Source organism: Pistacia vera, unplaced genomic scaffold (genome assembly GCF_008641045.1).
Source record: "Pistacia vera cultivar Batoury unplaced genomic scaffold, PisVer_v2 Contig430, whole genome shotgun sequence".
Classification (NCBI taxonomy): Eukaryota; Viridiplantae; Streptophyta; class Magnoliopsida; order Sapindales; family Anacardiaceae; genus Pistacia; species Pistacia vera.
Genome location: NW_022196258.1, coordinates 1,454,060 through 1,467,364, shown reverse-complemented (window position 1 = coordinate 1,467,364; position 13,305 = coordinate 1,454,060). Strand labels below are relative to the sequence as shown.

General features: G+C 35.6%; 4 protein-coding genes across 4 annotated transcripts; all 4 read left to right on the top strand.

Annotated features, from left to right (window-relative positions):
• The first annotated feature begins 1,387 nt into the window (after positions 1 to 1,387).
• Positions 1,388 to 3,197, top strand: LOC116143485 (gamma-interferon-responsive lysosomal thiol protein-like). Its single transcript, XM_031428940.1, has 5 exons — positions 1,388 to 1,687; positions 2,420 to 2,488; positions 2,642 to 2,782; positions 2,872 to 2,964; positions 3,036 to 3,197. The coding sequence occupies exons 1-5, from the start codon at positions 1,388 to 1,390 to the stop codon at positions 3,195 to 3,197; spliced, it is 765 nt and encodes a 254-aa protein (XP_031284800.1).
• Positions 3,198 to 5,284: 2,087 nt separating this feature from the next.
• Positions 5,285 to 7,326, top strand: LOC116143484 (gamma-interferon-responsive lysosomal thiol protein-like). The gene is made up of 5 exons (XM_031428939.1): positions 5,285 to 5,578; positions 5,681 to 5,746; positions 6,544 to 6,696; positions 6,852 to 6,929; positions 7,009 to 7,326. Exons 1-5 carry the CDS (start codon positions 5,285 to 5,287, stop codon positions 7,162 to 7,164), a joined length of 747 nt encoding a protein of 248 aa, XP_031284799.1. The 3' UTR covers positions 7,165 to 7,326.
• A 1,628-nt stretch (positions 7,327 to 8,954) lies between these two features.
• LOC116143406 (gamma-interferon-responsive lysosomal thiol protein-like) lies at positions 8,955 to 10,318 on the top strand. The gene is made up of 5 exons (XM_031428855.1): positions 8,955 to 9,246; positions 9,355 to 9,417; positions 9,498 to 9,644; positions 9,736 to 9,828; positions 9,922 to 10,318. Exons 1-5 carry the CDS (start codon positions 8,956 to 8,958, stop codon positions 10,093 to 10,095), a joined length of 768 nt encoding a protein of 255 aa, XP_031284715.1. The 5' UTR covers position 8,955; the 3' UTR covers positions 10,096 to 10,318.
• Positions 10,319 to 11,911: 1,593 nt separating this feature from the next.
• Positions 11,912 to 13,257, top strand: LOC116143407 (gamma-interferon-responsive lysosomal thiol protein-like). Its single transcript, XM_031428856.1, has 4 exons — positions 11,912 to 12,245; positions 12,334 to 12,396; positions 12,486 to 12,725; positions 12,811 to 13,257. Exons 1-4 carry the CDS (start codon positions 11,961 to 11,963, stop codon positions 12,973 to 12,975), a joined length of 753 nt encoding a protein of 250 aa, XP_031284716.1. The 5' UTR covers positions 11,912 to 11,960; the 3' UTR covers positions 12,976 to 13,257.
• Positions 13,258 to 13,305: the final 48 nt, after the last annotated feature.

Sequence of the window (13,305 nt, the reverse complement as noted above, 5' to 3'; positions counted from 1 at the left end):
ACAAAACAATAATAAAAAAAATAAAAAATAAAATCCTCACTGCATGTCCTCACAATTGTTCTAGGCTCCATTCATAAGTCATCTATCCGACGGAGGATTTTTCAGTACGATTCCAAGAATGAAGCAGCTTAATTCAGGACAGGTGCAGTAATTAACTAGTTAGAAATATTAGATATTGTAATAAGTTTTTAAGCAAACCAGGACACAATCAAATATTATTGCAAAATTTAGACTTTCTCTCCATTCCATATTTAATTCCCACCTAAGCTTCAGATTTGTTGAAATATTCACAATACTGTGGAACAGGTGGTCTAGTTATTAAGGAGTCGCTGAGCACTTAAATGCAGTGTAAAAGGAATCTAATGCACTAACCAACTCTTGCTGCAACCAATTCAGGAAGGATTGAAATTATGATATGACCAAAATCAATTACAGGAGAAGGGTGCAGTACAAGTTAAATTTGCGGAAAATCATCTTCTTGAGTGAGGAAACTTATATAGTAATTTGACCAATATCGTGTGAATTGTAACAAGTTGATGATTTCTACTTTGATATGAACTGTCATAGAGAGTAACTATCAGGGCCAACCCAACATTCTAATTACAGAAACACACAGGAAATTATGGAGAATAGACTTGGAATGCACCAAAATCATCATCCACCACAAATCTCATTTAATATCCCTTTAAATTATGAAGTAAAGTATTTGTTGATCAAGCTGATATTATGCTGGAAACTGCATCTAAGATGTCAATTTTTGGAATCTGATGCTGCAAGGTTGGCGGCAAACTTTAAATTTCTGCTGTAGTATTTTGGTTCTGCTTTAACTCTTTGGAGCTGAATCTTTTAATCAATGTAGTGTTAATTTAGGTGAATTCAGCTGTAAATCAGCTGGTTAGGTGCTTAGTAATGTGATATGTCTGTAGTAGTTAGCAAAGTATGGCTGATTTATTTTGATTGTAAATCTGCTGCAGAGTAGGTGTAACAGCAGTGCAAAACCGTGTATATTATTTGCATTATTGTTCAATGAAGTGATACAATTCCCGTATGCAGTTTTTTCAGCGTTTGCCAACTTAATAGCAGTGCTTTTCCTTAGGATTCTCCTGCCTAAAAACCTTCAGTATTATTCCTAATGCTTTCCGGGCATTCTGATTATATATTTTATAAGGACAAGAAACTATTCCAAATAGTATGAAAATAAATCAAGAAATGATCACAGAACAGCTTGGCATGATAGTCACTGTCAATCACTATGGAATTACAATTTGAAAAAGAGGGCATTGTTGTCAGATTACAACATTCAAAATACAGACCAGTGAATAGTTTCTCCAGCTATATATTCATTTATAAACATACTATGAATTGCTCTTTGTCTATGCTCTAAAAAATGGCTTTTTGCAAATTAGTCTTCCCAACTACTATCACTTGGCTCTTCTTCTTGCTTATGTTTCCATCTCATGTTGCTTCTTCTTGCTCTAACATTGATGTTAAGGCTTTACCCTTTGGCAATCCTCAAAAAGTTAATCTCTCACTTTATTATGAAACCTTGAATCCAAATTGTTCAAATTTTATCGTTCAGAATCTCGCAACTGTATTTGACAATGATCTCATCTCCATCATCAACCTCAGGATGGTCCCGTGGGGTAATGCTTACACCAACAATTCTGGCAAGACCATTGTTTGTAAGGTCACATTTTCATCTTCACCCTCTTTGTTTGGATTTAATTTCCTTTGCATACTTTTGATTTCAAGGTAGCATGGAAATGAAGCAAGACATTGCTCTCTCTTACAATGTCGTTTTGTTAAACTTTTTTCACCTGTCAGTACTGTTGCAGCTTCAGTTTAATCTCCCAAGAAGTTAGGAGGAACAAACCTTGATCATGCTTTTGATAGCTCACAAATCTGACAGTAACGGAAAAAACATTTAGAAACTTTATGATTAACATTTTCTCTTCTTTTTTCTTTTCATTTTTTTTTTTTTTTTTTGGTTACTTTTGTTTTATTAAAAAAATCTGATAACTTTTAGCAGATGATCTACATTCTGGCCTGAAGAGGCCAAGTTGAGACTTGAGAGCTCCCAAATTGAGGAGAGTACAGGAAAATGTGCTTTATTTTTAGGTGTTTCCAGACATATTAAACAATATAATTATTACGTTTATTCACCATGGACCCACTATCTCCTTTCCCCCATTCCAATTTTTAGAATTTTTACCTTGTTCTTTTTTCAATAAAGAAAGAAAGTGAAGGGTTATGTTACTGTTGTAATTGTTGTGGTCCATTAAACTTTCTCATGAACTGACATACATATGCATGGTGATAATGAGCATGGCATGCCACAATCATCAATCTAAGTTCTGGATTACCTTGCAATCTGTTTGTTTTCAACATTATGACCTGTATCTTTCATCGAATTTTGCAGCATGGCCCAGAAGAATGCATGTTAAATACAGTTGAAGCTTGTGCCATCAACGTGTGGAATGATAATTTGGTAGAGCTAGCTTTCTCTTTCATAATTTCCTTGAATCCTAGAGTTGGATAACTAGTTAATGTTACTACAGTAATGTTGATGGAATATGCTGCTGGAACTTATAGCTGGTAGATATAATTTCCATTTAATCTTACTTAGATTTTGATGTTGCAGAACAAATACTATGGTTTTATTTACTGCATTGAGTTTTTAGCCATTGAGGGAAGGCACAAGGACTGGAGTACTTGTTTCGACACATTGGGATTACCTCCGAAACCTGTCTTGGATTGCTATAATAGTGGAAATGGAACACAGGCCAGTAATAAAAACACTTGCTGATTCATAATTTTGTGTTGTTTCATTCGCTAAAGAATTAGTCTAATGCTGAATTTATTGACAAGCAGTTTGCACTTCAATATGGAAATGAGACTGCTCATCTTATTCCACCAGGCACATTTGTGCCATGGGTGGTGGTGAATAATCAACCAATTAGAGAGGTAATTTTGTAATCGTTGGTTCTTTCTCTCCCTCAACAACAACAGCAACAACTACAAAATTTCTGATGCAGGACTATGGAAATTTTACAACCTATGTGTGCAATGCTTACAAAGGCACTGCTGTGCCCAATGCCTGCAAATCTCCTTTACCTGGGACCCATTCAGCCCAGGAGGCAAGTCGGGCAAAGAGAATGTCGAGGTTCAAACACCCTTCGCGGAAGCACCTGATATAAAAATTGAAAGGCCAGTTTGCATAGTATGGTTATATGAAGAAATATTGATAAAATGATATAGCTTGTAAAGGGTAACTTTTGTTATCTTCATCCAGCAGTATGAATTATAAATTTGTTTATATACATATATCTTGTATGTCTATAGTGGGATAGCCTCAGAACTGTATCCAGGAATCTTAGAAACAAGCTTTCTACTTTGGGATCAATAGGTCCCAGCAGCCTAAGGCATTTTATGCAGCAGTAGCATAATGGTCCTGCATGAATGACTTCTGAAAGGGAAATCAAAGCCAGGAATATGAATATTTTATCAATTCAGCAGCAACCAACAAAATCCCGAACGCTCCCTTCGATAAACATCAATACTTTTTTAGGATCTCTTTGAAAGATATGTGTACCACTACCACATGAATATGCTGTTCAATCTTTCTGGATGTTCTTATCAAATTGCAGCACATTTATTGGTCATGAAACAAAAAACAATCAGGCATTTTGATCCCACTTTGCATTTAATTATGGAGGTGATTCGACATTTAACTAATCATTCAACTTCATGAAGCTAACTTATTGTACAAAAAATAAGGAACAAGAAGTCAACAACGTGAAAGTTTAATTTAATTACTTTGTTTAAATATAGTACTGATGTGAAAGACATACTTCTGCTACGCAATGATGGTGAAATACATAAAAAATATTTTTAATTCTTCTTTGATATTTTATTCTTGACCAGCAAGGTCAAGAACTTCATAACAAAAGCAACGATAGGGCAGAATTTTTTAGTACCTTGTATTTTTGTGTAAGTTTGAGTGGGAATTTAGCTTCTCAAACTCAGTTGCCAAAGCAGAAGTCAACTTGAAATCACAGTGGATGCCCAAAAATGGATGAGATCATTGAGAAAACTGTGAACTCAGCTGGCATGGTTTCTTTCTAGAGATACAAACAATGTGCTGTTTCCTGAAAGTTCATAAATTAGGCTAGTTCTGATCTGGTTACTGCTCAAAGCTCAGGTAATTTATTGGGCACAAGAACTCTTTTTTCAACAAAGGGTGGTTGGAAGGTACTTAAAATAATATTGTTTAAGCTTATTCAAAGTGGGAATTATTTAACATGACAAGCCAAGTTTTGTTTTTTCTTTAAAAAAGGAGAAAGATACCTTTTCTTTAAATGGCATTGTCCATGAACTTTACATCTTCATTAAGAATAATAGTCATACATTTTTTCTTCTAAATTTGTCTTTCATGGCAGAAATAATATTTAATGAAACATTAAAGCTAGCTACCGGCAAGAAACAATAACGGAAGAGACTAAGAAAAAAGTTCATATAGTGATGTTTTAAGTCTTAAGCATTGGTATTTGGTATCTGTAATATGGATCAGACTTTACTTCAAGTAGTCTTACAGGAATGTTTAGATGTTCTGCCAACTGTGAGATTTCATATCTGTAAGTAAACATGATCTTGGTTTTATGAGTGGACAAATCTGCAGAGATGATTTTCTCAATTAGTACTTCTCTCTGTTATTCTTCTTTGTTTAGCACTATGTGATGAAATATTCAGCAGCAAATATGATCTGCATATGCAACAAAACCACAGGCGATTACAGTTGAACCACATCAAGGAAGAGTAATTAATGGCCTCTAGACTGATTCAAGTCATTAAAAGAGTCAGTTGCTCAGCTACAGCATGCATTTGTTTGATACTTAATACAAAAATGGCCATTTATTCCATTAACTGTCATATGACTCAGTCATATTGGAGGTTGGTAACAGAAGATGAGATGGTCCTCTTATTTGCTACTTTCAGTAAGTTACACACTAATGACGCCTACACCTCTTTTACTACAATAAGGAGTTCAGATTTTATGAAGAAGAAACCTGAAAAGTTCAAATAATAATGTCATGAAGACAAGAAGGTGGCAGTCACTTTCAGGCTTATTGGGTAAGTTAAAACACAGAATTGACATCTCATTATCCTCCACATTACATTCAGTAGAACAAATCGACAGGACAGCTCAAAGCAGACTGAGTGTGGTTAAGGCATTTATAAATACCCCCAACCCCTGAGAACTTCAATGTGCATATTTCTCTCAAAAATGGCTCCTCGTTTGCTATTCTTCTTTGCTTTCATTTCTCTGCTGTTGACATTCTTTCCTTCACCTTGTTCTTCTTTGAAATATGATGATGCTATTGTTGTTCCTGTAACCAAAGAAGATGATAGGGTCAATGTAGCTTTGTACTATGAGTCCTTATGTCCAGGGAGTGCTGAGTTCATATTAAAATATCTAGTGGATGTCTTTGATTTGGATCTCATTGACATTGTCAATCTCAAGCTAGTCCCCTGGGGCAATGCTGAGACCACAGATCCAAACAATACTATTGTTTGCCAGGTCATATTTACATATCTTTCATCCTCATTTGATTTACATATAAATGCTCCATTTTTTTTCTCCTTTGGTTTCTTTCAATTGATTTGTATCTGCCATTTGCAGCATGGCGAAGATGAATGCTACTTCAACACTATACATGCCTGTGCCATTGAAGCCTTGCCTGACACAGTAAGACAGGCTTCCTCTCTTCAATACTCCAAAAAATATGTTACACAACCAATTCACTCACTGGCTGCACCTGCACCCAGAGTATCCATTTCTTTTTTCATTTTTATACACTTTTTAGTTGCAGTAAGTATCTTAATTTGGTATGATTACTTTTCTCCTTTTTCTGGTGAAAGTTGAAGCGAGGCTGCCATTTATATAGTTCAAAACTTATCTATAAATCTGAAACATGTGATAAAGCTATAGGAATTTAGATAGAGTAAAACGACTTTTTACCACCCAAGGTTTGCCTTAATGACCTTTCTCACCCAAAAAGTTTCAAAATACTACTTTCACACCTAAAGTTAATGCTCCGTTACTACCCAAAGTTGATTTTGGCCGCAAAAATTATCTCCATCACCACAATTTGAACCTACGATCTCTTCTATACAAAATTCCTCTCACTCTAACACTTGATTTTTCGCCGATTGTCGACCACCGCAAAACAAAGGTTTCTTATTTTTAGCTAATTTCAGCGGCGAATATTCAATCAATCACCATCATTCGATCCACCGGCCTCCACTCTACGAAACTCATTTTATCCTGGCTCCTGGTAACTCGCCAAATGCTGATTGAGAGAGTGAAGTGTGTTTTGGGTATTAATGGAATAAAAACTTTGGGTGGGAAAGTGCTAATTTGAAACTTTTTGGGTGTAAAAGGGTTATTAAGGCAAACCTTGGGTGGTAAAAGTTGTTTGCTCATTTAGATAAGGTAGATGTATATTTTGCGTGCTCTTATTCTCCACTGTAAATCTGCTACAGACGAAACATTTTACGTTCATTCACTGCCTGATGAAGGAAACTTCAAAGGGACCCATTCACGAAAAGGAAGAAATTTGGAGATCTTGTTGTCAAGGACTGAAGGAAGTTGAACAGGACATTCAGAACTGCTTTGACAGTGGCCATGGAAGAGAGGTTTGTGCCATTTTTTATGTTCAAAACGTTTCCTTGTGCCATGATTTGAGTACTTCTTTTTCACTCGGTTCTTTCAAATGCTTTATCATAAAATACATTGCTTTTTCTATCCCTATAATGGACTTTTTCTGATCTTCAATTCAATTAATACGCAGCTTGAGCTTAAATACCGCAATGAAACTCCGCCTCATGATTATGTACCATGGCTGACCGTTAATGACAAACACGTTGAAGTAACTCTCCAACCTCTCTCTCTTTCTCTCATTCACCCACTCATTCACTCTCTCATTATCTACAACTTTCTTGGTGCAGTATCTTCAGTATTTTTTAGTTTATATCTGTAAAGCTTACAAAGGCAGTCAAGTTCCAGAGTTTTGCAAATCACTGCCACCAGTCAAGGCCAAAGCTACTGAGAATGCAATTTCAAGCACTCCTGTCTGCTATGCTAAGGAAGCAAGCCATTTCTAAGCCATGAATGGACTTATTGGAAGAAGTTAAAGCTTCTTCCTTTGTTGGCTGGTTCATCACTGTTAGCATATAAGTAGAATAATTGACCTAGTTGGTTATCAGTGTTTAGGTTGTTTTTAACTCTAAATTTGGAAAGAGCAGAAGTGAAATCATGTGTTTCTATCGGAATCAATGAAAAGTTACTTCTATTTAGATAAGTCTTTTATATTTTTTGTATTATGGATGACATTACACGAAGTTCCTTCTCCAGTGAATTTGAAACTCTCTATGACCAAGATTTACACAAAACTCATTATGATCATAAAAACCTGTAGGAAATTAGTTAGCTAAGATCTGTTAGAATTGATGACCAAATTATAACATCTGGTCATGGAACCACACTGCTTTCATTCAACTATGTTTGACTCAAGGAAGTATCGCTTTGGCGACGTTTGCATCATTTCATGTGCTTTAGTAAAGTTTAAACTGTCCTGAAATCATTTCTTCCATCAATACATTCAAAGTTTGACCCAAGTTTGTAGAAAGCTTCAAAATTTTCTGTTGAATACATAATGGAGCAAATGAAAAGAAATGTACAAAGTGTCATCCTGTTCTACATGGATGTATCTAGAAGCTGCTACTCATGGGTTTCAAGACCTCCCTGGTTGAAAATAATGAGCGTCAATAAGACTACAAGTTTAAAGGCAAAGGCAACATATCAGCAGAGGAACTGTTTCTCATTGTTTTCGAAACAACATTTAATGTAATTGTTAAAGCAAGTGATATCTTTCTGGAAGTATGAGGAAAGCGATTGAAGGCTTTGTGATTTGAAGCTTGCGAACAAATGTGCAAGATGAGAAGGATGCAAGCTAAAGTAGATGTGATCATGAGCATGTGTCGTAATGAGCATGCGGCCAGAAGGTAATACGATCTGGAAGCAATACATGAAAGTGTCCATGCGATCAAAAGCATTATGCGACCTGCCTGAAAGAGGTCACTGATTCAAAGCCGATCTAAATGCTGTCAGGTCAAATAACCGGAGTGGGTTAGCTGATTTTTAGGAATGACAAGACTGACAGTTTTTAAGCAGTTAAGAATGTATGGTTCTGTAATAGTATCTTGTAAATATCCTTGCAGTTTAGGTTAACATTTAATGCTGTGCAGAGTTAGTATGTCCATGATGTATATAAGGCTTGTTTAAAGTTAATGAAAAGGAGATAAGTTGACATAAGAATAAGTGAGTTAGACAAAACAAGAAAAAATTATCTCCCACAAAATTAGTGCGTTCTTTCCTTTGCATTCTCCAGTTTGTAAACCCAACAGTAATTTGCTCTAAAAATTTTATCATCATCTTGCAAAACTGTGGTTCAGAAACTTATCCAAACCACAAACAAGTGCTGGTAGTTGTAATGAGTCCTTTATCTGAACTCCTCATGCTTGTTTAATCCTGTTCCGGATCCCTGGAATATTACCATCAAATCTTTAGCAAATTCTTTGACTTACCTATGGCAAATAGGTTTTTAATTATTCTATAAAGAAGAAATCATGTCAACTAGGAAAGTAGAAAAGGTTTTATTTATACAAGACCCACCAGAATGTATATCCCACATCTAATTCATCATTTTTCTTCTGTAAACAGATTAAAATGTGAAGGGGAGTTGGGGTTTGGAAACAGGTTCACTTGTTTCAATTATTAAATCATAAGGACATTATAGGTAACATATTGAAGAAGAAGAACTCATTGAGTAGTTGCAAGAGCTATAAATGCCCCACCCCAACTGTGAGAAATTTCATAGTACTAAGCTCTCAGAAATGGCGGATTTCGTCTCCTTTTTGGTTCTCAGTACCCTGCTGTGTTTATTCATCTCTCAATCTCATTCCATGGCAGATAATGAAGTTGCTGAGTATCAAAATCCTCCCAAACCTAAGAAAGTTACTCTTTCTTTATATTATGAAAGTCTCAATCGAAACTGCCGCAATTTCATTGTAAATAAATTGGGGGAAATGTTTGATACTGATCTTCACAAAATTGTCAGCCTCAGGATGGTTCCCTGGGGCAACGCTCGAAAATTAAGAATATTTAACGAAACCATCATTTGTCAGGTCCCATTTTATCTTCATAAGTTTAAAGATTTGGCACTTAATAAATGTAAATTTTCCTCTGCTGGGCACATAATAATACATTGATCTTTTTCATTCTTCTTTTTGCAGAACGGCCCAAGTGAATGCTACCTGAATACTATTCAGGCGTGTGCCGTCAATGTCTGGCCTGCGGTAAGACCTTGCTTTTTCCAGTATGCTCTCTCCAATGGTGGCACTTAATCTTTATCATTTATTTGTTATATATGATGCAGGAAAAACACTTCAAATTTATCCATTGCATTGAAAGTCAAGACTTATCGTTTCTAGCCTCCGAGGCAGTGTGGAGAGGATGTAGTGATGATCTGGAGCTGAGTCAAGATCCCATTGACCATTGCTACCGAAGCGGAGAAGGAAAAAAGGTTTATTTCATTCATTCATCTTCTTACCTCCAGCCAAAGAAATCCCAATTTGTTCATGTTCTGATAATACTTACTGCAACTTGAACTGCAGCTTATACTGAGGAATGGTGAAGAAACGGAACAACTTGTTCCAAAAAAGAGATTTATACCATGGGTGACTGTAAATGATCGACCACTTCAAGAAGTTAGTCTCCAGATAGCAACCTTTCTCTATCACTCAAACACACCCAGAATAATTTTTTTTAGTCATTCAGCTAATTCTATCTTGTATATGCAGGATTACCGAAACTATACAAGTTATGTTTGTAAAGCTTACAGAGGGAAAAGACCCTACGCCTGTAGATCATACTGGCAAAAGTCAACTGTAAACGAAACATTAACCGGTGAAGTTAGCTATGAAGAAGAAGAAAAAGTTACAGGCTCATCAGAGATGAAGATGGAACGTCCATAACCACAAGTTCTTATATGGTTCTGCTTATACATTATCGCTGGCTGGTCCAATAATTTATATAATAATGGCTGGCTAATGTATTCGGTATCCGAATTCTTCTGGATAATAATGATAATAGTTATGGAGTTATAAAGAATCAAGTCTGGTTTTGTTTTGTATTTACAGAATCAGAGTCCTGCCAAATTTTCTTTTTGATGAAACAAACTTCTTTATTAAAGCAATGCAAGGTCAAAATCTAAAGCCTCAACAGACGCTCTCACTGTTAGCTTCATTTAATTTAATCAAAAGTAAAGATAATGGAGTTGTTGAAAGGTAGTTAGTTATGGCGCCACCCTGCTTATTAAAAACAAATGAAGTCGTCCAAATAGAAAGATTTTCGTTTGAATATACCAGGATTCTTATTCAAACCTTTAAAAACAAATCAACATTTGTACCTTTAAACCTCTTTACAGATGCTCAAATCATCCTTCTCAAGAATAAAAATCTTACAGTGAATGTGTTACAATGCATAATCAAGATCTTTTTAATGATCTTGGGTCATAATAAGCCGATAATTGTATATATAATAAAGATTGATTCACAACTCAATCTTATAACCTCAATGTAACAATTCGTAATTGATCAATTTGTAATTAGTCAGTTAGGAAAATTCATCAGAAATTAATTACGAACTATTACGTCAAAATTGTAGGAGAAAGTTTGTGAGATTGAGTTATAAGTATAAATATGTACTGTTAAATAATGAAGTTTGTGATGTCGTTTAAAGCCAAGTAAAACGCCGCCATTTTGCTCATTAAACTCAAGTTGATCTCAGCCTATCGATTAAGCAAGATATAAAAGAGGCTATTTTTCTCAGTTTTGCTATAGTTAGTTTTCATTTTGGTTTCTCTGTAAAAACACAATAGTAACCTGGGTTAGGGTTTGTCACTCAATTGGTTCTTCACTGTGTGAATCTGTCTAGAGTCTTGATTGAAGGTTGGGAGTTTCTTCAAGGGTAGTGAGCACTCTAGTGGTTGTACAGGTTTGTAGGTATAAAGGGGAGAGAGGTGAGTGATTGATTATGTTGTTGGCAGAGAGTATGGTTTGATTGTAATCTGTATTATTCAAAGTGATTAATCATAGTGCAGCGAACTCCATATTCTAAAGCAGAACATAGATATAACTTGTTTTCTATTGAACCAGCCAACCATGGTATATCGTTGTGTGTTGCTTGATTAATTTGCTGTTAGATTTGATCTCAGTATTGGTGTTTAGATTTGACTGGCTAGGCTTAGTTTACAACACATACATTTGCATGACACGTACTAATTATTTAATAGGTTCACCGACAGAGTTAGAGATAAGGCAGGCACTTAATGTCCAATCCAATCTAATCAAGTAAACTAACAACATAGAGATTGATGTCTGCAGTTTAATATATACTGTAATTCTGAATGAGAAATGTATGCTTTAGTTCATATATAAAATGTTTTTACTCTTTTTAAAATACACTTAAAGCTTTAGTTGCACACTTACATGCTTTAGTTGCACACTGACATGACATTAAACTACTTGGAGGGTCAGAATTTAAATATCTTTTTAACTCTCCAACCAGAAAAGATGCAAGAAAAGATGGGAAAGTGTTATTATAAAAGACCAACCAGAATGTATACTACATCGGATCCATTCATTTCTTCTTTAAAAAGAGTAAAACGTGAAAGGGGGGTGGAGGGTGAAGTCTGAAATCCTGGAGCTTTACTTGTTTCAAATATTAAAATGTAGGGACAGTATTAGTAATGTAAATGGAACATCTCAGTGAGTAGTTCTGAAAGAGCTATAAATGCTCCACCAAAAGGTGAGACATTCAATGTACTGAGTCCTCAGAAATGGGTACTCGTCATTTACTTTCCTTCTTTGTTTTCAGTACCCTTCTGTTCTGGTTCATATCTTCTTCTCATACCTTAGCGGATGCCGCTGCTGCTGCTAAATTTACATCTCAGAAAGTTACTCTTTCTCTGTATTATGAGAGTTTGTGCCCATATTGTGCTAATTTCATAGTAAATAAACTAGTGAATGTTTTCAATACTGATCTTTACACTATTGTCAACCTCAAGATGGTTCCATGGGGCAACGCTAAAATCCAAGGAACTAACCACACCATCACTTGCCAGGTGAGATTTCCATCTTCATTATGTTCAAGATTTGGCATATTCAATGTCCCGATTTTCTCTAACTAATCCTTTATATCCTTTTTCGCAGCACGGCGAAAATGAATGCTACCTCAATACTATACACGCTTGTGCCATCGATGCCTGGCCTGTGGTAAGAATAAGAAACTAGTCTATATAAAACTTGGAAATTGTAGATGGGAATTTCACTTGATCTTTATTGTTTACTGGTTTATGATGCAGGGGAAACATTTCAAATTTATCCATTGCCTTGAAACTCAAGCCCCTAAGATTCAAGACACTGAAGCAGTGTGGAGACAATGTTCTGATGATCTGGGGCTGAGTCAGGAACCCATTGATGATTGCTATAACAGTGGAAGAGGAAAACAGCTTATACTGGAGTATGCTGATGAAACAGATGCACTGCATCCACAGCATAAATTTGTACCATGGGTGGTCGTAAATGGTCGTGCACTCGAAGGCGTTAGTCCCTAAACTGCCTCTCTTTCTCTCTTTTTCTCAGATTCACACACACAATGATTTCTGTTTTCTTTATTTGGGTGCGCAGGATTATGAAAATTATGCAGCCTATGTCTGCAAAGCATACAAAGGCAATAATGTACCGCACGCCTGCAGCTCATATTCGCAAATGTCAACTGTGAAGGAGACATCAAACAATTCAGGCTGCTATGCAGAAGCAAAGAAAGTTCCAAAGATGGAACCACCGGCATAATTTATATGATTCTTCCTCTAGTTCTACATCGCCTTTTGCTTGGTCTACCATGGCTGATCTAGTGATAATATTATACAATAGTTCATGGCCTCTCAATGGATAGTATTATATTTTGTATTGTGACTGAAATACCACTATATTCTTCTGGATAATAATTATGTATCATTATGAAGCATTAGGTGATGTAACAATGGCTACTGCTTTCTGTGGAGATCTGAAAGTAGTCTGTTTTTGTTGTATTATTAGTTCTCACTATTGATAGGTGTTTTTTTTTAGTTGAGTTAGCCCTGAATCTCGTCTTTAATAGTACAATTTTTTTTACTTTTTTTC

Coding starts and splice junctions, on each gene's coding strand:
- LOC116143407 (XM_031428856.1), top strand. CDS start 11,961: ATGGGTACTCGTCATTTACTTTCCTTCTTTGTTTTCAGTACCCTTCTG. Junction 12,246..12,333: donor ACCACACCATCACTTGCCAG/GTGAGATTTCCA, acceptor CCTTTTTCGCAG/CACGGCGAAAATGAATGCTA. Junction 12,397..12,485: donor CCATCGATGCCTGGCCTGTG/GTAAGAATAAGA, acceptor TTTATGATGCAG/GGGAAACATTTCAAATTTAT.
- LOC116143406 (XM_031428855.1), top strand. CDS start 8,956: ATGGCGGATTTCGTCTCCTTTTTGGTTCTCAGTACCCTGCTGTGTTTA. Junction 9,247..9,354: donor ACGAAACCATCATTTGTCAG/GTCCCATTTTAT, acceptor TTCTTTTTGCAG/AACGGCCCAAGTGAATGCTA. Junction 9,645..9,735: donor GAAGCGGAGAAGGAAAAAAG/GTTTATTTCATT, acceptor CTTGAACTGCAG/CTTATACTGAGGAATGGTGA.
- LOC116143484 (XM_031428939.1), top strand. CDS start 5,285: ATGGCTCCTCGTTTGCTATTCTTCTTTGCTTTCATTTCTCTGCTGTTG. Junction 6,697..6,851: donor ACAGTGGCCATGGAAGAGAG/GTTTGTGCCATT, acceptor ATTAATACGCAG/CTTGAGCTTAAATACCGCAA. Junction 6,930..7,008: donor TTAATGACAAACACGTTGAA/GTAACTCTCCAA, acceptor TTCTTGGTGCAG/TATCTTCAGTATTTTTTAGT.
- LOC116143485 (XM_031428940.1), top strand. CDS start 1,388: ATGGCTTTTTGCAAATTAGTCTTCCCAACTACTATCACTTGGCTCTTC. Junction 2,489..2,641: donor ACGTGTGGAATGATAATTTG/GTAGAGCTAGCT, acceptor TTGATGTTGCAG/AACAAATACTATGGTTTTAT. Junction 2,783..2,871: donor ATAGTGGAAATGGAACACAG/GCCAGTAATAAA, acceptor ATTGACAAGCAG/TTTGCACTTCAATATGGAAA.